Source organism: Anopheles ziemanni, chromosome 2 (genome assembly GCF_943734765.1).
Source record: "Anopheles ziemanni chromosome 2, idAnoZiCoDA_A2_x.2, whole genome shotgun sequence".
Classification (NCBI taxonomy): Eukaryota; Metazoa; Arthropoda; class Insecta; order Diptera; family Culicidae; genus Anopheles; species Anopheles ziemanni.
This window is the reverse complement of record NC_080705.1, coordinates 16,503,145-16,530,421: the sequence shown is the minus strand read 5'-3', so window position 1 is coordinate 16,530,421 and position 27,277 is coordinate 16,503,145. Positions and strand designations below refer to the sequence as shown.

The 27,277-nt window shown below is 44.8% G+C and overlaps 4 protein-coding genes across 4 annotated transcripts; 2 read left to right on the top strand and 2 right to left on the bottom strand.

The window, feature by feature from the left end:
• The first annotated feature begins 235 nt into the window (after positions 1 to 235).
• On the top strand, positions 236 to 1,733 carry LOC131282062 (uncharacterized proline-rich protein-like). The gene is made up of 3 exons (XM_058311451.1): positions 236 to 293; positions 1,100 to 1,417; positions 1,540 to 1,733. Exons 1-3 carry the CDS (start codon positions 236 to 238, stop codon positions 1,731 to 1,733), a joined length of 570 nt encoding a protein of 189 aa, XP_058167434.1.
• A 1,509-nt stretch (positions 1,734 to 3,242) lies between these two features.
• Positions 3,243 to 4,232, bottom strand: LOC131293052 (uncharacterized). Its single transcript, XM_058321131.1, has 3 exons — positions 4,181 to 4,232; positions 3,493 to 4,104; positions 3,243 to 3,394 (listed from the first exon to the last, which is right to left on the bottom strand). The coding sequence occupies exons 1-3, from the start codon at positions 4,230 to 4,232 to the stop codon at positions 3,243 to 3,245; spliced, it is 816 nt and encodes a 271-aa protein (XP_058177114.1).
• Positions 4,233 to 6,137: 1,905 nt separating this feature from the next.
• Positions 6,138 to 15,610, top strand: LOC131293051 (uncharacterized). The gene is made up of 11 exons (XM_058321130.1): positions 6,138 to 6,315; positions 6,399 to 6,599; positions 7,827 to 8,170; positions 8,236 to 8,338; positions 8,427 to 9,353; positions 9,418 to 9,948; positions 10,046 to 11,581; positions 11,639 to 11,884; positions 11,947 to 12,675; positions 13,345 to 14,313; positions 14,400 to 15,610. Exons 1-11 carry the CDS (start codon positions 6,138 to 6,140, stop codon positions 15,608 to 15,610), a joined length of 6,975 nt encoding a protein of 2,324 aa, XP_058177113.1.
• Positions 15,611 to 17,233: 1,623 nt separating this feature from the next.
• On the bottom strand, positions 17,234 to 23,905 carry LOC131282759 (serine/threonine-protein kinase grp). Its single transcript, XM_058312302.1, has 6 exons — positions 23,677 to 23,905; positions 23,384 to 23,607; positions 23,113 to 23,290; positions 22,755 to 22,897; positions 20,061 to 20,267; positions 17,234 to 17,853 (listed from the first exon to the last, which is right to left on the bottom strand). The coding sequence occupies exons 1-6, from the start codon at positions 23,796 to 23,798 to the stop codon at positions 17,234 to 17,236; spliced, it is 1,494 nt and encodes a 497-aa protein (XP_058168285.1). The 5' UTR covers positions 23,799 to 23,905.
• Positions 23,906 to 27,277: the final 3,372 nt, after the last annotated feature.

Below are 27,277 nucleotides of genomic sequence, written 5' to 3'. Positions count from 1 at the left end.
TATAAAAACCGAACCATCGGCGGGTGGCCGGTTTCAGTAGCATTCGATCGCTCGGACTCGTCCGATTTGGCCCAGCCCAGCCCCTCAGTACACGCAGTCGCTCCGATAGTTAGCTGATTGTGTGTTGCCGTCGTGACCCTGTGGAAAACCGCCGCGCAAGCAACTGTGATAGTGAACGAGCTAAACGGGTTTTAAGTGCTTATTCGATAACAAATTGTAACTAGAACGGTTCGTAATGAGGGTGAAATTAGGCGCCACGTTTGTGCTGCTGGTGGTGCTAGCGACTCGTGAAGGTATTTACCCTATTTTTCCCCGTGTTTTTAGTTCGGAATTGCGCCAGTGCAAAAGTAACAAACAATGATATTTTTCTAGTAATAAAAAATCATGAACGTGCGCAATTCCTTCCGCGATAACAATAAAATAGCCGCAGTAAAAAGATTAAACATATAAGTTACAAATCTAAAAACAGTGGACGGTCCAGCAGACTCATTGTGTTGTGGATTATGGAGTTGAGTTCGCGATCATTATAGTGTTGTAATTTGTGTGGTGAAGCTTTTTATTTAAGATTTTTTTTTAAACTTCGGAACTTTAAAAAGTTTGATGATGTACATTGTGTGGAAATAACACTCTTTCCCCTGTAGACGAGGGGTCAGATACGTTTCATTGGGAATTGTTTGAACAAATTGAATCTTTTGATTATGCAAACGTAACGTTAATGATTTATACATAAAATCGTTTTGAAAATAAGGTTTTCCATACAACAATTTGCTTCGTGAGTGTGAGATTTTTAGACCTTCTCCAGACAATCTTCTCGATCGGAAATTTCGTAACTGACAATTTCCCTAGAAGTTTTATTTGCATAACATGGAATAATGTACTCAATTGATTTGATTTCTTTTGTTAAATCTTTTTACTCTTACAAGTTCATTTATTTATTTACTTTAGTATGAGATTGTATTGCTTTATACCTTGACTCAATAAAGTCACATTTCTACTATCAGTTATCAGTTGATTGGAGGGAGGGGCACGATGGTGGGAAATTATCCGTTGCACTGACATACAATTTAATTTCAACGCATTTTTTTATCCACGTAACCAGCGCACGGTCAGCTAAGGTGTTTCGTGTGCGAAAACTGCCCCGATCCGTTCGACGGTTCCGCCTTTCCGCAGCAGGACTGCCCGTTGAATCCCGATACACCGACGACGACGGTCGCTCCACCGACAGGTGACACGACTATCCTAACCCCCCCGCCACTGCCAACGAACGGCGAGCCGGAACAGACGACAATAACGCCGGCCCCACCACCAGCAGAGACCCCACCGGTGCCGGAAACACCGATCATCACCCCGCCACCGGTGGCCGGCCGCAGGAAGCGCCAGGTTCCGAATGGCTACCGGTGCTATCGGATTGAACACGGTAAGGCAGTTTCTTCTTTTCCTTAAATGCATCAAACATGTACTTTATTCGTTTACACCGCATAAAATGTAGGGATTGAAGCATTACGCACTAATTTGCCCAATCTTTTTACTCCTACACAGCAAGCATCGTCCGACGCGGGTGCGCCTCTTTCCTGAACAGCGATACCGAAACCTGCCAGTCCGTAAACGGTGGTCTCACGCCAAACGATTGCCACATTTGCGATTGGGATGGATGCAACAGTGCGGCCGGTTTGCGAGTATCGTTGGTCGCGTTGCTGCTGGCAACCCTGCTCAGTGTGTTGCTGAAACAATAAAACCGACGCAAGGGAGACGATTTATCCCACGTGTCCGATGACAAACCAGTGAAGGTGTACACTACTCAAACGAAAGATACACCAAGGCAACACACACGCACACACAACCTCAGAAGTATGAATGGAAGGAGTGTCCAGTACCCATAAGCTCCATCCTTCGTTCACATATGAGATAGATATAAATAATTTTAGATTCTCGTGTCACCAAGGAAGGGAGGAAGCAGTCGCAATAAAATTTAAATACAAAACAAACAAACCGCATGGTGTTTAGATCAAATCTACTAATCTACTACAGTATCCTGATAACGACGTGCGGATAGCGATAACCGCACGGGAGGAAACATGCAAAAATATCCGTTGAAGGTAAGTCCGTCCCGTTATCTGTCGGATACTAACCTTTGACGGTGAGATATATTGGGCTTTCGTAACATCGCACTCGTACTCTCTCCAACTCTTTCTCGCACCTCGGCCGATGGTGAAATCGATGACAAATCCGAGCTACCCTCCAAAACCAGATGTAATTACCGTGCATTACATCAAGTTCGAAGTCCACCTGTTACGATTCGTGCAGTCGTTCGGACGTTGATGGATCGAATCGATTAGTCGATATAAATTAACGAGCATATCAGTGTTAAAGGGTATCCAGTTGGTCGCAATGGGAGTGGTTCTCACCCGATGGGTGCTTATGGTAGGTAAATGCATACGAAGCCCGGTTTCATTGTACATCAAATAAGGGTTTGTAGAAGATATTACCTTGCATTTCACGTGAGCACATATTTTCCACGTGATACACTGTGTATACAAGCAGAACAACAAAAATGATAAGATTATTTTTCTAACACTTCTCATGGCTCAATATTTGGTCAGTTTTTTGAGAGCGTTAGTGTCCATTCACCTGCTGCAGAAAACTATATTTTCATATCCACGTTGCAGTTCAAGCAGGAAGTTACTGATCCAGTATCCAGGTGGGATGCAGAGGTAAACATTGAAAAAAAGTATTTCATCTCAGCCAGTGTTAATTTTTGTTCCTTTTTCGAAATACTCAGGACGCGTAGTCCAGAAGAGAAAATATGCTTTGTGTCCCCGAAAGCATGTACCGGAAGCTTTTATTTTGAACCAGCTGTAGCAGTATCGCGCTTTCCTACAAAACCCCCGAATGTAGGCACCCTGAGGGGCGATCGGTATTACATCCGTAGAAAGACTTCAACGCTTGATCAAGCGTCGAACGATAAATGTGTCGTTGAAATATGTTACAAACTACAAAATTAAAGTTAATTCAAAACGATATCTATTTAAACTACATTTATTTAAAATACTGTTTTATAGTTTTAAGGCGTAAATGACCGTAATTCAATATTCTGCACAGTATAATGGTGCAGCTCGTAATAATAGTCGTCAACCAAGTGGTCTTTTGATTAATGCCATAATTTAAAACGTAACTTTTCCTCTTCAGCTTTTGACGCAAACACTTCATCACAGCATGCTACTTTAGTTCGCACATTTTCGTGTTCACTCGTTGCACAAGGAATGGCCACAAACGCGGCAACCCGTAATGCCACCTTCTACGTGGGGAACCTGCTCCTTGTCACACACACCCGTCGCGTATCCTTCTATTTCGGCGCACCCTCGGCGATGCACAACATTCTTCGCGCGATCTTTATCTGCGGGAGTACAATAAGAAATAATTTCGTCAGCTTCAACATCCATTGCAGACGCCATTGCACTTTAAAACAAAACCTCGATAGCTGATGGTACGTACCTTGGCTCATGATCGACACGCATACGAATCGTTTCTGTGCTTTCAGCGATTTGTTTGCCTTTACGTAGGGATACCATGGAAGCGGCGGTGGCGTTAGATTCGGGTTCCAGGGATCCCAGTAGTTTCCACCACCGTTGTTTCCTCCGACCAGTGGCGGTGGCGTTAGATTCGGGTTCCATGGGTCCCAGTAATTTCCACCGTTATTTCCTCCGACTAATGGCGGTGGCGTTAGATTCGGGTTCCATGGGTCCCAGTAGTTTCCACCGTTATTTCCTCCAACCAGAGGGGGTGGTGTTAAATTGGGATTCCAAGGATCCCAATAGTTTCCACCTCCATTGTTTCCTCCGACCAGTGGCGGTGGAGTAAGGTTCGGGTTCCAGGGATCCCAATAGTTGCCGTTGTTTCCTCCGACCAGCGGCGGTGGAGTCAGATTCGGATTCCATGGATCCAAAGGATATGCCCACGGTGGTGTCGACTGCGTAAGCACGGGATAGGTTGGCGTATAACTCAGAGCATTTACGTCGATTCCATTCTTCGCACTGCACTGCACAATGGCCGGCTTTTCTTTGGTGCAATCCTCACACGCATAGCACCTAATTTCATTCGAACGCACTAAAGAGATAATTAAAACAGATAATAGTTAGTGTTTTTCCTCTTCTCACTCACTGGTTAGCCCGCAGGTGCTCACCTAAGGAAACTGTGACCGCAACAAATAAAAAGGCTACTGTCCTAAGCCCCATCGTTTGAACAATTAAACAACTTCGTAGCCAACGAACGGTAAACAATTAATTGAGCTGTAGGGTTGAACATCCCGACTTATATATTCCTCCGGCACCCTTGGCAGCAAGTTGAAAGATGCTCAGGCGCTATCCAACCAATCGCAGGGGGGTGACGTTGTTTATTTCTTATTCTATTTGGCCCCACACAAGTCTATCTTATCGTCACACTAGGCTAGTCACTCTCAACGGGACCTTTTGCCAGTCACGCAGCACGGTTGGAATGTATGCAAATAACTCCCGATTCAGTTCGGTTCAGTTTGATGGAACGTTCCAATTGATTAGATGACAATTCACTTTTTTTTCTTTCGGTTGGTTTTTCCAGAAAGATTGCGTAGCGTACTGCGCGTGCCATTATAGTTGCTGTCCTCAAGGACGTATTGGTCATCGGTGACGTACAAAACGGTGTCACGAAATCATAAGAAAGGTTGAAGTAGCATTTTGGTAGTGCGCTTCAATCATCATACAACAGTATTACGAAGGAATAGAGTAGTGTTTGAGTCCAGCTTCTCCCAAGAGGAATCGAGTTTTCCAAGTAAATATAGTTAAATGAGTGTAGAGATATATTTTAAACTAGACATTTGTTTTTAAATGATTTGTATTATTTTTTTTATTAAAATTTTGAAAAATTTAAAAAAAAAACAAAAACTAAACCATCAGCAACAACTTTATACATTGAGATATAGAATAAGCAAATCAAATCCTATAACATTTTCATCAATCTCTCACCTAACTTCATAACAAATCTACTTTCATTAAAATGCTATAATCCCATCCTAATAAATCTGAAAATTTAATTCAAATTAAAACAGCAATATTAGATAACTGTGTTTATTTGTTATTGTTTGAAATTGAGCTGTTTACGATGTATTTTTTTTTCATTTTCTTTTTGCCTTCAGCATAATTCAAGAGAAAATCTTATGATAAAATGTTGCATGGAATCAATTTTGCATTTCAAGTGTTGAAGAAGAATAATTACACAAATACGAAAAAAGCCGGTTAGGAAGGAAAGTAGCAAGATGCTTCACTGACGTCGGAATGTCTAGAAGCTATCTGATAGCATAACACATTCCTACTGGTTGTTACCGGTAAAACTTCGCCTGTTATCAGTTGCGTGATGCCGATAACCTATTAACAGGAGACGATTTTTTTTTCTCACGCGGTGTTTTCCATTCGTTGCTGATGCAACTTATCTGTTATAATCGAATGACATGGTGTTGTCACGATGCGGTGAGAGATAAATAATCAAAGCAGATTTGCAATGGAATGCGACGGTTTGGAATGTCTCAATAGTCTGTCTAGAGGAGAATGATAATGGATGGAATGTGGTCCAGCGGAATTTTCAGCAAACAAGGTAAAGTTCTTCACCGTTTCACGACTAATAACGATACCGGATATTCCACGATGTGTATCAAAGGATGATCGTCCAGTGAGAAAACTGGATCGGTTCCGGTCAAGACAAGACAACAAGACCAATAAATCATTCCCGGATCTACTAATCAAATCCTCCTCCAATCTTCTGATAACTAAGTGTCTCTTATTAGAACACTAATAGTAGTAAATAAAAGTAAATTCCAACCGTTGACCTCCCTTCGATTAACTGACACAACGTGTAAAACACCTAAAATAAACGATTGGTGCAGTTTATCTTTATTACTAAGCTATCAGTTTGGTTCCTATCGCCAAGATCCCAACGGGTATATAAGCCGAAGGGATAACGCCAGGTCAAGCTCAAACCAGCGTTCCAAGAGGTTTCGCGAACGACCGGAAAGATTAGGAGAATCACTTCGTCGCTCGCCGTCGGTATCGCTAGGACGGTTTAAGTGTTGGAACGAAACAGGTCTTGCATAACAGTCAATTTTACGCAAAATGGAAGCAAATGAAAGAGGAAAACGGATGCTAGTGATAGGCTGGATATTAGTTTGTCTACTATTTCCCACAACGGTGAAGGCACAAACAGACTGTTACTATTGTGATAAAGAGTGCGATTCGGTGATCCCAGAACAAAACGGGCCCTGTGTTGACGAATGTGGCATATGGTACTCGAGTGAGTTGAAAGTTTGGTTGATTTCTAAGGGTATCAGTTAAAAGAAAAACAACAAATCATACCCACCCACTCCATTCCTACAGCGGCGGATAACACGGTACAAGTGGGTCGTGGATGCATCCAGTTCATCCCGGAGACCGCCATAGAGTATCAGCGTTGTGCGGAAAATCTCTGCAACGATGCGATCCCCAAACGATGCCTTCAATGTGACTCAGTGGATGCCAGCGAATGTCAAGAAGTTTTGTGTAGCAGTACCGAGGACAAGTGCTACTTGCATCCAGCAGGTAAATTGTCTAAGAATTTATAAATTAAGGAGACGTTGTAAATATAGCAAACGTCGGAAACTAGCCATAGAGACAAAGTAAGCAACCGAAAATGAGTGTGGTATGAATGCTCCAAAACATGTAGTGCGGCTGAAAAGGCGTAAAAATACGCATCAACAATACAGTCCACTGAAAAAATTGTCAACAGGAAGAAGCTGTGTAATTCAGTTCCGAAAACGGATGTTAGATAAAGTGAAATCAACAACAGGATGGCGTCAATGTTCGACCGTTCGATCGTTTTACGGCACGATTACGATAAGTCGTAAAGCAAACTTTTGGGGAGCACTTCATGCTTCCCGTGTGAGCCGCTTATCAGGGTGCAATTTTGCACAAAGTCTAACTCGCCACAGCGATTGCCAGCCATATAAACGAAACCGTGCTAAGCAGGCTATATTTGGCGGAAGACAGATACCCACAACAGACGCCGGATAAGGAAAGGATAAGGAAGTTAATGTCTTAAGTAGAAGATAGTACCCTGACGTTGCACGGTTAGGAGGAAGTTGTTTACGATACATCGTTATAAACATTTTACGTCGCTTCAATACAGGGTAAGGTGTCGTATTGGTAGGAAGTCGACTATTTAGAATCTGTGCCCTAAATAACATCCTTGTTGAGCAGCAACAGTATGTTGGTTTTATCAAGAGGGCTTGCAGTAATCATGGAACCATTCATAAAAGTTTATTGATATCTGGCAGTCAAGACTTTCCTTAGGTATTTCCCGGTAGAGAACACAAATGAATCACAGAATTCCTGAAGTGATAGACAAGTACATGTGGTAGAATTACATGAGGTAGTCTACAGGCACATAACATCGTTACTTCGTGATTATTTGTAATTCTGTAGAGGTGATAAGTTCAACAATTATCTAAGTTTGCACTTATCTAATGTATTAGTATAAAAAAAACACACATCTAACCAATAACTTATCTAACATACTAGTAGAAAGGTCACAAGAACTTCAAAACTAAAGTGATTAATCCTCTTGGCGCATAGCTGTTAAACTATCAAAACAGCTGTAAGTCCCTTGGACATCGCTAGCCATTCATGACCATTCGGGTCTTCTCTTGAGTTAACTTGAATGCCTCGGGCCATGGTAGAATGTTACGACACATAAAGAAACGCAATAACAACACATCTGAACCTATTCTGGTTGAGTTATGTGAATTTAACGTTACTTATTCTTACCAGATGGCCATCGAGGGTGCACATCGGATCAGAAGTACGCAACCGACTGCTCGCCTGAAACCGGCGACGATCGCTGCTCGTTGTGTAGCTCCCCAGTCGGTAAGAGCTGCAATGAAAATATTCGATGCATCGTCTGTGACGAATCTGTCGGTGAACAGTGTCTGCAGGATCCAGCATCCACCATCCAAAGCTGCCCCAGTTCCACCGATCAATGCTACCGGTATCTCGATGCCGCCCGCATGCTGCACATGGGCTGCACCAGCAGCGAAGACTATCAGTCCAACTGTGGCGAGTCGCGTAACTGCCACACGTGCACCGGTGACGAATGCAATCGGGAGGGTAAGGTCGTGTGGAAAGGAACAATCTTACGCGGGACTCCTTTCCAATAATGCAAATTTCCTTTCGTCTTCAGCCGCATTTTCGTGTTATACCTGTAGCGGGTGCCCTACGCTTGATAAGGATTTGTTTACGCCTGTTGAGTGCACTATCGACGAGACAGATCGGTGTTACGTTGGGTACGATTGTGAGTATAAGATGGCCAAAACTACGCTTCATCAATAATTCCTTGTTAAACCCATTTTTCTTGTCAATCGCTTAATGAAGGGAAGGAAAGAGAAACGAAGCGCGGTTGCGCATCGCCGGAAGCGCCCGGACTCGACGCAGTGGAACTATGCAACGACCCGGGATGCAATGAGGTTGATTTTCCAACGCACCTGCAGTGCTATCAGTGCGTCGGGTGCGATCAGATCACCTCGAACGATGTCTACTTCTGCCAAAGCGAAAGCGCCACCGGTTGTTTCATGCTGCTAACCGAACCGGAAGGTGGTCTCCGAACGCTCTTTCGTGGATGCAATACGGATGATGCGTACAGCGAATGCCGGGAGGATCAGAACTGTGTCAGCTGCAGTGGTGATGCATGTAATAGAGGCCCAAAGACGGGGGCCCTCTTTTGTGCTCATTGCTCAGGGGTGGACGAATGTGAACTGAATAATCCAGCACCGAGTTGTAGTGAAACCATCTTCTACAACCGGTGCTACATGTACTCGGACGTTGATGGGACGCTTATGAAGGGATGCCTGCTCGATCTCGAACCTGGATCAGAGCTAGCGACAGCGTGCTACGATCCGGCAGATCGTAGGTGTCAGTACTGCACGGGAGCTTCCTGCAATCGGCAACACTGCATCAGCTGTGATACTCGAACGGATGGGTTGGACTGTGTCCTGGGATTGGAAAGTGGAAACCTTCGGTACGATATGTGCACTGGCAACAACGACGGTTGCCTAATGGTGGTAGACGCCGAAGGACACACCGTAAGGGGCTGCGTGGACCAATCTGCTGAACCGTGTGAAAATACGGTGGCTTGTTCAGTGGATGTCGCGATGGGTTCTAATAAAGATTTGTTTCCACCGGAGCGTTTACGCTGCTACAGATGCAACGGAGAAGAGCGGTGTGACGAAGAACAGGACGAAGGTACTGCACAATATTGCCTATTCTATTATGGCACAGACGATGGTTGTTACACATATCAAGGTAAGGGAATTGTATGCCAACTTCCTAGCATTCACATTGTAGAGATGCATGTTCTCCATCACAGATGGCACCACGGTCGTGCGAGGATGTACCTCAGATCCGGACGCACGCTGCAAAACCGACGACGATCCCTTCTGCACGGTCGTGAGTGAAAGCCTCTCGAACGGAGCATTCCAGCAAACGATCAGCTGCTACCAGGATTGCCCGGGCGGTACCGGTTCGGAGTTGTGCACACCGGCGGTCACCTGCACACCACCGAACAATCGATGCTTCCTAAGCGTTTCGAACACGGGAGTTGTATCGCGCGGCTGTACCACGTCCCTCCAGGGTTGCCCGCCGGATTCCAGGGACTGTTTCCTTTGCGACCAGTCAAACTGCAACGGAGCGTTTGGCGTTTGTGTCCAGTGCGATACGCGACCGGGCGAGGATTGTACCGTAAAAGAGAACCGTGATGTGTGCGAAGGAATGGCCGGCTGTTTCCACTACGTGGACCGCGAGAAGGAAATCTACGGTTGCGCAGAACCTGTACCGGAATTCTGCGAAGACGATGCAGACCATTGCCAGATCTGTGCGGGCGCGTTCTGCAATGCGAAAGGTAAAGTAATGAAGCTTGTCCAGATGGGCTCACACAGGGCCAGCAAATAGCTAGAAATAGGTCACGTCAATGTAGTTTTGTCATATTTTTTCCACAGCCCTAACGGTCTGCTTGAGTTGCAACGGATGTGAGGACGTATACGGGGCCGTTGAACCGGGCACCCAAATCTGCGCCGAGGGAGATACTTGCTTCACCGGGCTCGTAGGAACGAGGGTTGATCGAGGATGCCGTTCTGCCATGCCGGAACCGATTGAAAATTACCAAGAGCTTGAAATCTGTAGCAGCCCAATGTTTTGCAACGACCTTTCACGAGCCGACTGGGTTAGCTGTTACGTGTGCTCCGATTGTGCCGATCAGCCACCCGTTAGCAGTTCCCAACTGTGCCAAAACCCCCTGTCGAACCGCTGCTACACACTACTGGATGGGGCAGGGCAGGTGCATAGAGGCTGCGTAGGTACTGCCTTGCCCGAGGGATGCATGGAAGGATTGAACTGTGCCATTTGCACCGGAGAGGACAACTGCAATGGACAGACAGCAACCGGGGCCCATACACCGGAGTCGTCTGCGTTTAGTTGCGTTCGTTGCGACGGAGCAACGTGTTCCGAGTACAACGCGATCAGTGCGTGTCCGAACGAGAAAGGGCTGCTTTTCGATGGGTGCGTTACGTACGACGCGGGCGACGGTAGTGTGAAGAAGGGATGCCTGAGCGATAGTGCACTGTGGGAGCTGTGTCCAACCACCGGTGGCTCCGCAAACCCGACCTCGTGCGTAGTATCCGATGTTCCGAATGGCAATGCCAGACAAATCCGATGCTTTTCATGCGATACATCGATTGAGTGCCTCGTAAAACAACAGAAAAGCTCCCTTGTAGTGTATGATTATGGAGCGTGTGTGGTGTTCTTGGCCACTGCTGTTGTGCCTGTGTATGGTGATGTTAACGGTATTATACGAGCCAACTCCAATGAAGGATGTGCCAATATAGATGAGGAACACTGCTTCGCATGTTACACGGACGGCTGTAACGGGGAACTGTTTCCTCCCGATAGGCTGCACTGTGTCCGATGCCGAGGGGAAGAATGTGCACAACTGTCCACGAGTGAGAGCATTCCTTTAGAGCCATGCTACATATACAGATCGACGAACGCCCAATGTTTCACCCGGTTCGATGGGGAATTTTTCGCCGAGCGTGGTTGCCAAGGCGATACGGATGTATGCTTCCATCCGGACGATACAAAATGCCGGTATTGTGAAGGCAATGGGTGCAACGACCTCGAGTACGGGCTCGCGTACGAGTCGGTAACGTGTCGGGCGTGCAGCAGCAATGCGCAGTGCGAAACCGATCCCACCGTCATCACGTGCTCCGACAAGACACGTGGCTGTTACAGTTACTTCAGTGGGCCGTTTGTTGTTGCCAAGGGTTGCGTGTCGGATATTGCACCGACCAGCTCGTTATACAACGATTGTACTTTGGCAGGTGGTACCGAACGGTGTCAGCGCTGTGGAGGGGACAATTGCAACAGCTATCTGTGCTTCGAGTGTAATTCGAAAGAGGACGAAGATTGCTTCGAGCCGCAAGTTGGCCGGGTCCGCACGGCAAGCTGTCCAACGCCGGAGTGTATGGCGTTTGTTGACTGTAAGTCCTCGCAGTGGATGTGAAAGAACCGTCCGTAACCGTTTGCTTACCTTTCAGATAATGCCCACATTACGAGGGGATGCTTCGATTACGATGAAACCCCATACGCATGTTCCGCGAACCTTGAAACATGTCTTCGATGCGCAGGAGATCACTGCAACGCCGGTCCGGTGCCTCGGAATCGTATCAAGTGCCATCAATGCGAGGGAACTGGTGTGGATTGCCTTTCACCTGCAATCGGCGACGCCAAATACTGTCCCATCTACAATTACGAAGAAGAACGCTGTTACACCTATTTCGCAGGTAAAAATCGTCAAATTGATTACTTTTCAACAGGCTACTTACCCCTTTTTCCCAACGTCCAGATGAGAACACCGTTAAAAGGGGTTGCATTATCGAGCAGAACAACCTCGAATGTAAAGAAGAATACTGCAAGCAGTGCAACACATCCGCCTGCAACGACCAGGGTCCCTGGATCCCAAATACACTACACTGCGTGCAGTGTGATAGTGTTGATAGCTGTAGGGAAATAGAAAACGTCCAGCCCCAGCCATGCGTAGGCTACCACCTATTCGGTAGAACCGAGCAATGCTACACGGTGTTCGATGAGTCCAACGTCGTATCGCGGCGTGGGTGCCTTAGCCATCTGACGGAATCCGAAGCTAACCAGTGTCGAACGGGAGTGGATATCAACTGCAAGACGTGTTCCTCCGATGGTTGCAACGCGCAGAGTGTCGAGTGTGTCGTATGCAACTCGAGGACGAATCCGACGTGCGGTGGCAACGCCCTGCCGGGAAGCTTCGAACGCAACCGTTGTGGAACCGGGCACTGTGTGTCACTGGTGAAAGACTGGATCACATGGAAAGGCTGTTGGGAAGATTTCGAGGGGGATTGTGCGTCGCCGGAGGATGCCGGGATAATGTGTGCCGTTTTCGAAGGTAACCTGTCGAACACTGGGATATTTCCGGAAGACCGTTTGAAGTGCTACCAATGCGAAGGGCCCCGGGGTACATGCGGGCAGATCGGTTCCACAACGACTCTGGAAGTATGCCAGCGTTACCATCCGCTGGACAGTTGCTACACCTATGTTTCTGGTAAGTGCCATTCTCGTTGACTGTGAATTTAAACCAAACATTGTGACAGGGATTCAGAATGGAGGTTCTGCGGGAACGTTATACATAAATAATGGGGAAATGGTAAGTATACATTCCAGTCTGAGAGTTTAGTTTCAAAGCCACTGCAAGTTCAAATTACACTGGACTGCCTAAGCTTATCTTGATCTGGAGCATCGCCCCTTTACACGTAATGAGAATATTGCTATGAAACAATTCGAATTCAAAGACACTCATGTGCACTTTTAACGACGGATAGGCAAGCATACCAGTTACATAGATAGCAAACATGTCAATTGCATAGCATTGCTTACTATGATGCTGAACAGAACAAGCTTTAACACGAGTACTTTGTTCACGAGTGCTTGTTACCCTAAACTTGCAGATTTCGCCGCGGTCAGCCGCGGAACTGAATATCTAAATAAGCGTTTATCGATCTACGCTGGGTTGTTACCTTGGTTTTAACCAACGTTGAACCGTTCAAGATTAAGATTCTAGTAAATAACTAGGATGCATTTTTGCCACCTGGTATGTAATTAATGGCGAGTAAAATGAAATCAAGCATTACTTGTTATCACGTACAGGAAAACTTCCTTACGGTTATTGCAGAAAATTTAATTTAGTTACATTAACGTTCTTCACGCCCCTCAGATAACGGATACACTATCCGAGGATGCAGCACAACTATAACCCAGGAGTGCAACGACTCCCCCTCGCATTGCCATCGATGTAACGGGGAAGGATGCAATGACGTACCGTTTGAACAACCGAACTGGCTCACCTGTGCCAAGTGTTCGCATGCAACCGAATGTGCTGAACGAAAGGATAACCCGGTGTTTGAACCATGCAAAGGAATGATTCTACTCGGCCGGCACGATGACTGCTACACGTATTCTTTCGGCGGGGAAATTCTTGAGCGTGGCTGCCTCAGCGAAGCGGACCCAACTATCCAGGCCCAGTGCGCCGACGGTTCGAGCGAGTGTTCCGTGTGCCACTGTGACCGTTGCAACGGTCCACCAACGTCGTGTGTCGTCTGCAAGGGAGAGCGCGGCTGTGGTGATGTCGGGAACACCGACTTGTTGCAGACTTGCACTTCTGGAGCCTGTGTGGTAACCTCCTTGCCGATGACCAGTGACGGTGTGCTGACGATTGTTAAACAATGCTCGGAGACCGTCCAGCTTGACATGTGTTACAAAGGACCACCGGGAGCCACTTATCACCTGTGTCATTCACCTGGTTGTAACGATATACTTTATCCTCCTGATCGGATTCGATGCTACCAGTGCGAGGGTGCGGCCTGTGCCGATCCATTGCTTCTACCCACCGTTTGTGAGCCGTACGTAGTGGGTATGGATGCGTGTTACAGCTTTTTCGACCGTCAGCAAAAGGGATGCATCGGGCAGCTCAACCAAACTCAGCTTGACGAATGCCAAGGCGAAGGGAACGGTTGTAGAATGTGCTCCTCGGGAGATGGATGTAATTTAGAGCCACGCGTACAGGAATGTACCGTTTGCAGCTCAGAAAGTGACCCGGGTTGTGGCTCTAGTTCGACGCAGATAGGATCCACTGCACGCACTCGGAAATCATGTATAACAGGGGGTTGTGCAACGTACATCGATGGTAAATAGTACACACATTATCATCATTATCTTCACATAACCTTATGCATCTTTTACAAATGATCTTCTCGAATACCTCTCCTTTAGACAATGGCTTCACGGTGAAAGGTTGCGCCGTGGACTTCCAGCTAACAGAAGCTTCATGCTCAGACGAAAATGCGACATTGTGCTACGTCTGTTCCACTGGGGACGCCTGCAATGACGAGCTACGGTTTCCCTCGAACCGGCAGGAATGTTACCAGTGCTCGGGTACCGCGTGTGTAGATGTGACACTGGACAGTCCAACTGCTTGCAGACGTTATAATGCTACCACCGATGGATGCTACACGTACGCCACCGGTCCGGAAGACATCGAACGAGGCTGTCTCAGCGATCGTCCTTCGTGTGCGGAGGAAGCGGCATGCGTTATTTGCACGACTCCAAACACCGGATGCAACACTGACCCGGGGATCGTATCAAACGGCCACAGCTGCTACCAGTGTGACGGGGCAGATTGTGCTACGAAGCGCACAGGTCCGGGAACCGCGTGTTCCGGGGAGCTTCTTCTGGGACGCACCGATTCCTGTTATACATTCGTAGACACGTACACCGTACGGAGAGGATGTTATTCGGATGAAGACGCATGTGATCCAGCGAACCCTAGTTGTCATGTTTGTGCACCAGAGAAAGACTGCAATGGCGACGAGTATACAGTCACGAGCAACGAGTGCATTCAGTGCTTCGAAGGTACCGACGGGGAAGCTTGCCTATGGGGCTACAGCTCCACGGAGGCAACGCGCTGTTCGGAACCGGAGTCGTCGTCGCCAGGAACCGGCTGTTACAGGTGTTACGATAATGATGGGGTAGCTGATAATCCTCTCTTCCGCAGAGGTTGCGCAGGTGATGCGGGTGAACAGCGGTGCCACAATGATCCTGGGTACAGTGTTTGCCTCGGGGCGGGCTGCAACAACCGCAACGAGCGGCTACAGATTTGCGCCAAGTGTGACACGGATATTGGATGTGATCGGTGGATAGTGGAAGAGTGTCGCGGTACAGTGCCGTACGAGCGGCGCGGTTGCTACATCATGCGGGACGTACGGAAACGCATCCTGGGGCGAGGATGCGTGGCCCAGTTGAACGAATCCGATTGGGAGCGATGTCTAGACGTTCGCGATGGAACCTGCACAATGTGTTTTGGGAATCAATGCAATGGGGCGACGGTACCATTGGGAGGTCATTTGGTCGGCCTTCTCGCCGGAACCGTTTTGACAATACGGTTGTTGGTTAGCTTTAATGGCAAAATATCATTACTCTACTGATTGCTTTAAATTCGAATACAATAGTTAAATGAACTAACGACTCCTTTTAATGTTTGTAAACAATTCAATTACAATTTTATTTGTAGATTATGTGTAACAAAATAAAATGAGAAACGAATTTAATATGATGTAACAGTAGAATAAAAGTCTAGAATATAAGAAAGCATTCGTAAAATTCTAATTAAGAAGAATAAACCCTATTTTCAACAAATCATCCAAAGAGTGTTAAAGAAAGTGTCCGAAATCCTTCATTTGTTTGTGGCCAAAGGATCACGGAAAAATTTAATGCTACCAATGTGAAAGAGCATAAGATTTAAACATATTCAATGAAAGTTGAAGGATTACTACAGATGCTGTGGCACACAACAGCACGAAGCGGCGTTACTGCAACGACTGCCGAAGATGTTAATCCTAATATTTTTTCCCCCGGACCCGTTTTCCCCACAATTCCACAGCACAGTTTTCAGTTTCAATTAACGTCCTTCTCTTATCTTTGTATCATCGTAGCACCTTCATCAACTGTTTCCAAGCAAAAAAAAACATCTCAGCTACTATTATAGCCCCTCCATCGAATCGAGGAAGAGAGCCATGAGCATCATATACTAACTGCAACACATTTTTCCATCATTACCACACCCTCCCCCCTAACGTGATGAAATCAGTGCCTCGATCCATTTCCCCGACTGGGCAACAAAATTAATCCTCTGCGTTCATACCATACAATTGTAATTTTTGCTTTCGTTAGTGTATATTGTCTTTTTCGACGTCCTCTAAACATAATAATTGAACGGAAGCTCTTTGTTTCCTCTCGAAAATGTTTACCTTCCTACAACCATATTATTACTGGTGGTCCACGCCAATACCTATACTTATATGAAGGAGTTTTTTTTCGTTTATATACACCCATTTTCAGTGAGAATCATTGTTTTCAATCAACAATCTATAATTGAGTTTTGTGCATTGTTCCTTGCTTGATAAAATATGTATAAAATCGATCATTTGTTCACAAAAACCTGCATCTTCTCCTCGTCGTTTCATCTTCGTTCTTTGTGTTCTTGTATTAAAAGTCATGTTTCATGAAATACTACGTGGTTGATTCTTTTTATACCTCCTATTCGTCAAGGATTTACTCCAGTAAAGCTCTTTAACCCACTTGCTGGGCATAACACCCTCCAATGATTTTGAGGGCAGGCGGCTAAAAATGTCGATACAATTGAACCTTATTTGCGCTTCGCTTCCTTTTCGATGAAATACCTCTCGTACGCTTTCACCTATACCCGTGTGATCAGAGTATTATGGCGATACAACCTCCCCCTTCCGTTACAGACGTTTGGAGGGTAACGCATTGGTTCGTGTGTTTTTTTCCCGAAATGGCCACCCTAAAAGAAAGGATTCCCAACGAACGCTCACAGAGCGTAATGTTTATAAAAGCTTTCTTTCTCCAATGAATGTTTCATCTAGAAGCTTGTTTTATCCTCCTCCGTTTTCATTCGAGATTCTTCTTACTAAACAACGTGGCCATCGTAATATACACTTTTGCGAGTTTCATTGGAGGTCGGAAACGAACACATCCGTTGCAGAAAAATAAACAAGAACTCGGGTTTAACGGTGCGCTGCTACTACTTAAGGCACAGAATTGGTCGCAATCGCAATCGGCCACGTTACCGGGCCCTTCAGCACGATGTCGGCCAAACTCTGCTTGATCTTGATGAAGCGGCGCTTAAACTCCAACCCGCAACCCTTCGACAGACGGAAGTCGCACAGGATCTTACCGTCCATCTCGACGATATTGGCCTTGAAGATGAGCTGCAGCTTCCGCCGGTCGATGGTCGAGATCGTAATGATGCCCTCGTCGTTCGACTTCCAGCAGTAGCCAAGCTTCTCCAGTGCGGCCGACAAGCGCTTCAGCGTCTCGTCACACCGGGTCGACACGAAGAAGCGCGTCATGCGTCGTACCAGCCGCTGGAACGGGTTTTGCTGCTGCTGCTGCGTACCGACGCTCTGGGTTGGGTTAAGCTGCGTGCACAGTATCAGATCGTCCAGCATCGTAGGCTGGGAGAAGCAGAACCCGTGGCGGGCCTCGATTGCCTCCTCGACTCCGTTCACCTCGGTGTGCACGATCGTGGGCACGGGCTGCGATTGGCACATGCGAGAAGTGGAATCGTCCAGTGGGGTGGAGATGTCTTGGTTGGAACAAAGCCGCTTGGCACGGGGTGATGGACGACCGTCAATCATATCGCACCCTCCACCACCGGACACCATTCCTCCACCAATGCCGTTATTTCCACCAATGTCGGCAATTCCTGAAATGCATTAACCGTTCATTAATTCGACATTCATCGTGTAATGTTGCGTACAGCATAACTGTTATCGTAGGGTATAGCATAACTAATAAATGTAAAATTTGCCCTTATTTAACACGCTTGTCTTATCCAGGAGCAAGATCATATAACACTCGTAATAAACCGGTAGCAAACGGAAAATTTATTTTACCATCAAAAATATAACACACGCGCACAACACACACAAACACAACTCACATATTCACCGAGGATTCAATTCACTTATAAAAATAAATAACGTGCGCCAACATATAAAAGTAAAATAAAAAATTTAAGAAAAAAATAAACCAAACTTATAATGTGCACATTCATTAGGTATTTGGTGATTAAGCTATATGTAGTTGAAAGACATTGAAACATACAGCTAAAATCACCAAAGTCCCAATAAGTGGCAAGCAAAGCAGGCAGGCAGGGCAGGCATGTGTGGGTAGGCAGGCAAACAGGCACAGAATAGCTTTGATTTGTTAACGTCAGGCCAGAATATAAAAAAAAAACACGCTTACACACAATGACAAAATTATAAAATTTCGCACAATATCGAAAATAAGTTAAATAAATGTTTAACACAGTTTGGAGAACACAAGCTGGTGACTTTAAATAAAGTATTTTAGCAGATACAGACAATTGAGATGCAGAAGTAAATAAAAATTCATATAAAATTTAAAAAAAAAACAAGTTCAATTGGGAATAAATACTTTGAAGTGCAATACATGCTTAGGGAGTACTTGTGTTTTGAGTAGTATACGATATGTGCAAACACAAACTATTCAATTCAACTAATCGACAAAATATCATTCTTCTTGTGTACATCTCTCATAACGAATTCTTATATAAATGTTTCCGGATCCTTTCTCATCGAAGTATTGCCCGATTAGTCGTCCATGCTTTGGTAATCTAGCTTTATGAAATAGCTTAAATTCTATCATACAGCTAAAGCGCCAAAGCACAGACAAATGGGCTTCTTTTGAGAGGGGTTTTTTTTCTTAGATCGAGTCACTGTGAAAAATATCAGAACAAAAAGAGCTCACCGAAACACGTATTTCACTGTTTTGCTACAAGAAGATACAAGGAAGGGCTTTTCATCACACGCTGACGAGTTGTTCACAACTCAAGGCCAAGTGCTGGATTTCCCTCAGAATTTCGTTCACCACTGAGAGTCATCCAGTACCTGACCATGCGAAGGAAACACAAGACGAGTGAACACACCTAAAAGCAACCATTATTTAAGGACCAACGTGTCCGGAAAATGTCATCGGAATCGCTTCTATTTTTAAGCTAATTTATCTTTTCCAAAGCTGCTTTTCATTGCTCCAGATATATATAGGAATCGGTCGAGTTTCGACACTCGGTCTCTGGTTAGCCATCTACTACGAAAAAAAAGGGCGATCCAAGAAAATCCGCAGACTCTGGATGTTGGCCGCATGCCAAAAACTCGACCATTCTTACGTTCGTGAAACGAATCAAAACAAGCCACCACTTTTCCTTCTCCCTGGCAACACACATCGAATACTCTATCGTTTGTTCTCTTTGCAGACATAACTCGTTTTTCGATTGTTCCCATCTTTAGATGGTTCCACCGGCGTGGTCTTATCGTTCGTCGCATGTTTTCCAGTACGAGTTTTCCTGTTTAATTTTCTTTTCTCTATCTCGTTGCATTGCTCGATTCTTCCATTAACAGGCCATTTTCTATAGCAAGAAACGGGAATGCATGGTGGTTGTGTTCCAATTCTAATACCCGGGAGGAGGTATGAACAAATATTATTTCAGAAACCGATGCCAGCAGCAGCTGCACATTGGCATAATCTAAAAGAGAATATGCTGGTCGGACGAACATAAAACGTCCCTTCCTTTTGAGAGTATGGAATAACACAGCAAGGGTGCAAAGGATTTGATATACGATGATACGACCACAAAAAAGTTGGTCATGCAAAAGTTATATATTAGCGACATTTCCTCCGGTACCACTTTCCTAAGTTTATTCAAGCACGCTTTATTATTTTTTTCTTTTTTTAATAACTCACTCTATAACACGCACGAATGTGAAATGTAACGAAATGCAACAACGCAACAGATAGTAGAGAGCTCAAACAATTCTTCTTCGGTCTTACCTTGCAGGTGAAACTGTGTTTGGCACCATTTGTGGTCCTGCAGTTTGTCCAGCGTAAGCCGTTGCGCCGGATTAGGGACTAGAATCTTCCGCAACAGCGAGAGCGTGAGGGTGTCCAGTTTGCACCAGGGCGTTGAGGTAGTGTACTTGTTCTCCTTCCAGCAGAGGTACTCCGCGCAACCGGACGATGGCTGGTCCCAGGGTAACTCTTATCGCGTAGTAAGCATAACGACGATTGTGGCATGGCAGTCACAAAAAGGAGCGGTAAAACATTAAAGTGAGTTTCGAAACCGGTTTCGAAAGAGAAGAATGAAAAATAAATTAGTCAATTTCCTTGTTTTCTCTGAAAAATTCACTCTTAAAATCTAGTGGAACTAGCGGTAATTCATAAGAGCGATGTTCAAGGTAAGAGACAGAATGATGGCAGAGGAACTAGTGATCAGGATTGACAGGAAGTAAGTATATCAAAGGTTTGAGTAGTGGATTTGTGTACCGGCATATTCAATGAAGGTTTATTTTTATTTTTATTTAAATTCATTTGTCAGAAATTGTTTCACTCGCGAGTTCCGAATCGGTTTATCACTTTACTGTAACGGCGGCGGCGTACGTGCGGTTGATGTATACAATCACGATGCAATCAGTGTTGGTAGTAGTGATTGGTGGTGGTGCAGCAACAACATACACAGCAGACAATACATGAATGTTCTCGCGATACTCTTGTGCCAAACACAAAAAAAACTATAAAGCCAAAGTCGAGTGCGCAAGGAGTTGCAGATGCAGAGATTCCCCCAACCAACTGGATTGGGGAGGAGGGTTGCAGGAGGCTGGATTGCTTGTCGATTTTTTTTCACGCACATTCACACATACACAATTAATTTGTTTTCTTCGTGCTAAAGCTTCGAGGCCAATGCACAATAATATCAGATTTGCAAAATACACAATATTTAAGGCTTACAAAACGCACGACAGCAGGTCAATGAGCGAATGGAATAAAATCAGCGAGCGACAACAGATAGCCGTATATAGTAAAACAAAATTTTCAAACATTTATTCTGCTCCCCGTAAGTTTTTGAGCAAGACAATATAGAATGGTATTGATCTCTTTCATAAAAAATTGAATAAAAAAAAAACAATGCACATAGTTTACAAAAGGGAAGCTTGTTTGTTCAAACTGTTTTCAAATGCAGAGTAGGGAAAAAGTGATAAAGTAGGCGAAATATCATTTTTATTGTATTTTTCCACAGACAAACGAAAGTATTTAGCAAGGCATTCTTCGATTATTTGAAATTTACAATCTTAAAAAAGGTCGTTAGAATAAAAATGGAAACGGCCAGCAGTAAACATTATTGGGTTGTGAATAAAAAAAAAGTTGTACACTCATCACACAAACACCGAAAAACACAAATAGCACACACATCGCAATAATATTATTATGAGGATTTATTTGATTAAACAGCAGGGCATATTGAGATAAAAAAAATCAAATAAAACACAACAGTGCAGTGCAGCAGCAAGCAATTCCCAGTTGGACCTCTGGTACTAAAGCTTTAGAGATATTACAATCAAAACAACATTCTACAGCTAGAATACCAAAGATACAGCCGGAAATTATAACAAAAAACAACGAATGGGGGATTTAGAGAGACTTTGTTGTTATAATTTGGTTTTCTTCTTTTCGAGCACATCAAAACAGCATAATTAAGAACTTTTATTATGTTTGGCAAATGAATGAAATGAACTAAAAACGCGGGACGAAACAAAAACGCACAATCAAGTCCAAACACGCGCAGTACACGGAAAGGTGTAAAAGTGGGGAGTAGGTGGTGAGGTAGTGATTGTGGTAGTGGTGCAGTAATTTGATGGACATTTTAGTAATTCTGATTTAAAGTTCTGAAAATTTGTTTTTTATGCGCCAATTCATAAAAGATAACTTTGCTATGCAATGTATTAGTTTCCATTGTCGTCATATATAGCATATAAATGACATAAAATTCTTTGAAATATTGCTTCCACAAAGACACAACAAAATACACGAAAAATAACATCAATATATGTATGAAATCATTCAAGGCTTGAACTGGGAGGTAATACATGATGCACCATCGACAATATCTTGGAAAAGCATAAACCACTTTACCGATTGTAAGCAGTGAAATTTCAAGGATTATTAGGGAAAATTTACGGTACCATACATGCTGCTCAATAGAAACATTTAAAATGAATGATTATTGAAAGATAACCCGATTGGTAACAGGTTCGAGCATAAGTATACAAAATGTTGATATACATTTAACTTGATTTTAGCTTAAATTGAAAGGAAGGAAAGCATAATTGAAGGAGTTAAAAATGTCAGAAGAAGAAAATTGAAAGAGAAAATTTGTGATTGAAAATATACTTAAGAACCCTTCGGAGCGGAGCAGCAAATATTTCATGCTGCTATTTTGCAAAATCAAAAACAAAACTTTATAAAAAGAAAGCAGCAATAAAAAACGGTTATTATCATTTAAGCAAGCGTGTGAGAACCGCCGTTTGTTGGAAACTTCTTTTAACCTCATCGAAAGGTAGTTTCTCGCCTTGAGATTTGCGCGAGAAAAGCATCGTTAAGCGGATCGCAGAAGTAGCAATGGGGAAGTGGGGAGGAGGATGAGAGATGGAAAAAAATAAACAGCAAAAGCACATGATAAAAACCACTCACCTCCAGCCAGCATAGTGACGAGAATGATTCCACATGACCACAGATCGGCCGGGGTTGCCCGGTAGGGCTTGACCAGCACCTCCGGGGCGACGTATGGCAGTGTGCCGCATTTTTTGTCCAGTAGTCGCTCTCGGCCCTTCATTCTATTCTTGTCAGTGAAGCAAACGAAGGCGTAGTTGAAACAATGATCGTCCGTGGCATGAACAAGTATAAGAAAGAAAAAAAAAACTTAGTAACACGGTTTTGGAAGGATCGATGATTAGAGTTAAGGCGGAGATGGTGAGATTCCGATTTCAACTATATCGAGCATCAAAACTAAGACTCCGTGGTGAAGGTTCATTAAGCTTATACCTAATACCTAAACATCGTCGCCATCCCGAAGTCGGATATCTTCACGTTGTCGTGCTCGTCGAGGAGAAGGTTTTCCGGCTTCAGATCACGATGTGCGACGCCCCGGGCATGCAGGTAATCAACACCGGCCAGCAGTTGATTGAAGTAGCGCTGTGCTTCCGGTAGAGGCATACCCACGTCAGGTTCTGTGGGGAGAGAGATAAACGATTGAAACATGTGAGTGTTTTATTTAACAAAAATGTTCTTTAACAGCATCATCTAGCAAAATAACTCCTTACCTATCCGATCGAATAGTTCTCCCCCGGCGGCATACTCGAGGAAGATGTACTCGATGTCACCCTGTGTTCGTTTGCCAAAGAATTTGAGGATATTCTGGTGCATCAGAATCTTCTGTATACACACTTCCTTCTTCACCGAGCTTTCCGCGTCCGGATGTTTCTTCAGATCGACCATCTTCATCGCAACCGCCTCGCCCGATTGTCGGTTTATAAGCAATTTAACTCTGTAAGGGTAGTAATCACACAATCAAAAGGATTCTTTACACATGATGTTAAGTAAAGAGACTACTCACTCTCCGTAGGCGCCTTCGCCGAGTGTTTGTGCTAGTGTCCATCCTTCGACGAACTCACGCAGGCCGGTAGCCTGCTGTTGGGAACCAGTGGTAACGTTGTTCTGCGCCTGTAGAGCTGCCATTTTTGCCCTGGCGTTTGAGATTTCCAGTACCTTATTACTCTTCCCGTTTTAAAACTTAATACCACACAAACGCGGTAGAATTATGCTATCTCCAAAACGATGATGTTTAAATCGATGATTCTTTTTTTTCGAACTACGATGCCAGAATACCGACCGTGTGTGTGTGTGTCTGTGCAGTTGGCAGAAATTTTAAAAATTCAAAAGTGTTGACATAGAGGATGGCCTAAATTGTGCCAATAGCTTTTCCATCTGCTCTTTTCTGTGTGCTGGCGTTTTTCCCAGTCCCGCGTATTTTTCGGTTACCGATGCTGCGCCAATTTAGGCCACCACCACCGCTAATTGCTGGTATACGACGACCGCAAAGGATTTTTCGGCTCGGTGCCAACAACGATTCCGGCTCTTGCTGGTGATGATAGTGGTCACGACGCTGGCCAAAATCTGCCGAACCAGACGACGATAGCAATGATGATGGTGCGAAGAAGAAGAGATGATCCTTCATCCCCGTCCAGGACACCTAAGTTGCTTGCGTACGTTTCTTTTGCTCGCACTTCACACGCCCAACCCACAATTTGTCCCACTGTGTGCTGTCGTCAAATCCTTGATAGCGCTTTTTAGCAATTGTTCTTCCGTGCCTCCGTATGTCAATTGAAGGCAGTGTGCATCGAATGTACAACTACCCCTCTGAACACCTGCTACCACCCGACAGCTTTTCACGCTGCGTTCGCGGACGATGGTGAACTTAAATATTGATTTCTCTGCTTCTGCTGCTCTCGCAGAGGGTTAGTGACCAGAATCCACACAGGCGCTTGTCAGATATATCTCGCTTTCCAGTTTCACTCAGCTATGCACAGGAACGTCTGGAAACGGGTGGTAGGGCAATGTGCTGGACAATGGATCTCCTCCGCTGCTAAACGACGTTGACGACGACGTTGCCACAAGGTAGACAAACCTTGAGACGGGAATCCGGGATTCCAAGAACAGACAAGACGACGACTTTCGTTTTCGCAACCGGATCTTCTCTTCAACACTGCTGAGGGGCGGCTTCGATGTATGCACGTGCGGCGCGTCGTGTGTTCACCAACCAGTGGTGCCCTGCTCGGTCTGTAGTTGTCGCGTTCACGTGTCTTTCGCTCACTATACTCAGGAGAAAAATGGAGATGATGCCGACCAGCCAGCTCGCACTGTTGAGCGACAGAATCTCTTCGTTGCGACAGAAGTCGAAAATCCTTTCCGGCAATAGTCTTCCTTTTCGATCCGATTTTGGTGGAGCAACAAACCAACAAATGGCAGCATGCACTACCGTACTCTCCTCCCCCTATGTCTCTCAGGGAATTTTCGTTTACCTTGCTCTCCGATTTCTAGGTGGGCGTGTGAATCATTTTCCATCCAACGCACGTCGCCCCGACAGAGTTTCGAGAGAGTTTTTAAACCATCTTATCATCAAACTAACGAGAGGGGATGCAGGAACACTAGACTTGGTAGGAAGCTTTTTCGATGGCAACACGGACCGTCGCGTATCCTGGGACGGAAAGTGGTATGCATTGATTGATGACTCAAACCTTTTTGAGGACAATTTTCATCATTGCTTAATGACTCGGAGATGTTAACCAGAATTTAATAACTCGCATAAAAGTATCTAAAATTTACTAACGTGGTCATAGCCTCGTATACGTTTTTTTCCATCGGAACAGATGTTGCTTCTCTACCTGATATCTCTCTCACTTTCCAAAGTTCTCTCTACACAGCGCGCACAGCAGCATCCGTTCGCAGTTATCTCCGGTTTCTCTTGCAGGACGAAAAATTAGATCCAAACTCTCACGAGGGGAAACTCCTTTTCGGCATTACCGAGAAAAACGTTTTCCGGCGCATATCATCGTTTTGCCGAAGATCTATGTTGTTTCACACCATCGACCACCGGAGATACGAACAACGTTCTGGTGTGGTCACCACCGGTCGAGGGTAATGATCCACGAACGAAAATCGAATGATAAGGATATGCCGTCGATGGATGGCACCATCACTCCACAACCGCCGTCCTTCGTCTTGGCTAGAGGCTGTGCAGGGAACCAGGGTACGAACTGGAACGAACTCTTCCACAATCTTTCACCCTATTTGTAAAAAAAGAAAAGAAAAAAAAAACACTTATGAAAACCTGGATATTGATCGCGCTATAATGGTGGTTCAGACTAAACTGAATGTTTCTTAAATAATGGATTACCGACACAGATGGCTTTTGTCGAACAAGTTGTAAAGAAAATTAAGGAAAAAAGCCAACAAATATTGTAGTATCTATAATAAAATGGTGGCTGGAAGAGGAATAAACTAACCGAAGCACATGGTTGCAGTTTTCTATGCCAACTATGACCAAGAAAAAAACTGCTTCGGTGGCACTTTTTCCCAATGTTTAACGAAACGGACCAGTCTGTCATATTGTGCATTCCCGGTGCCTAGTTCTGGCACTGAAGATGCGGGATTGTGTGTTCTGCTGGTCTACAATGGGACATAGCATGCACGCACATACACACACGCAAACACCACCGGTTGGAAACAATAATTTTCGCTGATAATCGTAGTAATAGGATACGCACACGGAGCAGCCGTCTAACGCCTTTCGGTTGGCTACCCATAAACTAACCCTTATTTTTCTATTCCGACCAGTTGTAGCCAGTTTTGCAGCGTTTTCAATTTTTTAATGGATCGAGCAGTAGAACTACAAAGTGCCACCGAAGCGAAGGAGGAGGATAACCGGGTGTCATGCTGACACACGTGATTCCTCTATTTTGCCAGGTTATTTTGCTAACAGCTCTTGGCAGCAGTTCGGTCAAGGCCAAAAAGGTGACATTTTTAAAACAATAAGGATTTCCAGTGTAAGCAAGAAGAGCGTATTTTGCATTCACGTAAATGAAACATTTTCATTAAAGACTCAGGAAGAACATAAAGGATGGACTGCAACGGCGGTACGTACGTAAACGAACGAAATGGAGGCATTCCAATTTCGTAGTCCGCCATGCTACACTACTCTGACGGGGCACATAAAAAGTTCTACAAACAGACGCAACTTCCTTTCCAACACGGCAGAATATTTTAGCACCTAACAGTACCTTCCAAAGGCATGAGAAACGTGACAACCATGTGCCGGAATGCGGTATTTCACGTATCATCATCTCTAGCTCTGGCGATGCGGTTATTTCACAACTTCACCGGAGGCACAGAACCGGGACACCGAACAGTGATTAGGAAGCAAGACATCTGGCGCAGCTAGGGATGAATAACTTTGCAACATTTTTCTGCATCGCACAAACGAACTAACAAAATGTTTGAGCATGGTGCGGGGCTCTATAGCGATTGATGAGAGTTTGATGACGGGGATTCAGCGTCGTGATTTCTTACTCACAAACTATTTTTTTTATTACACTTTTTTCATAAGCTGTAGCTTTTAAAAACGACAAAAATGAAGTAAATATTTTGAGACCATCTAA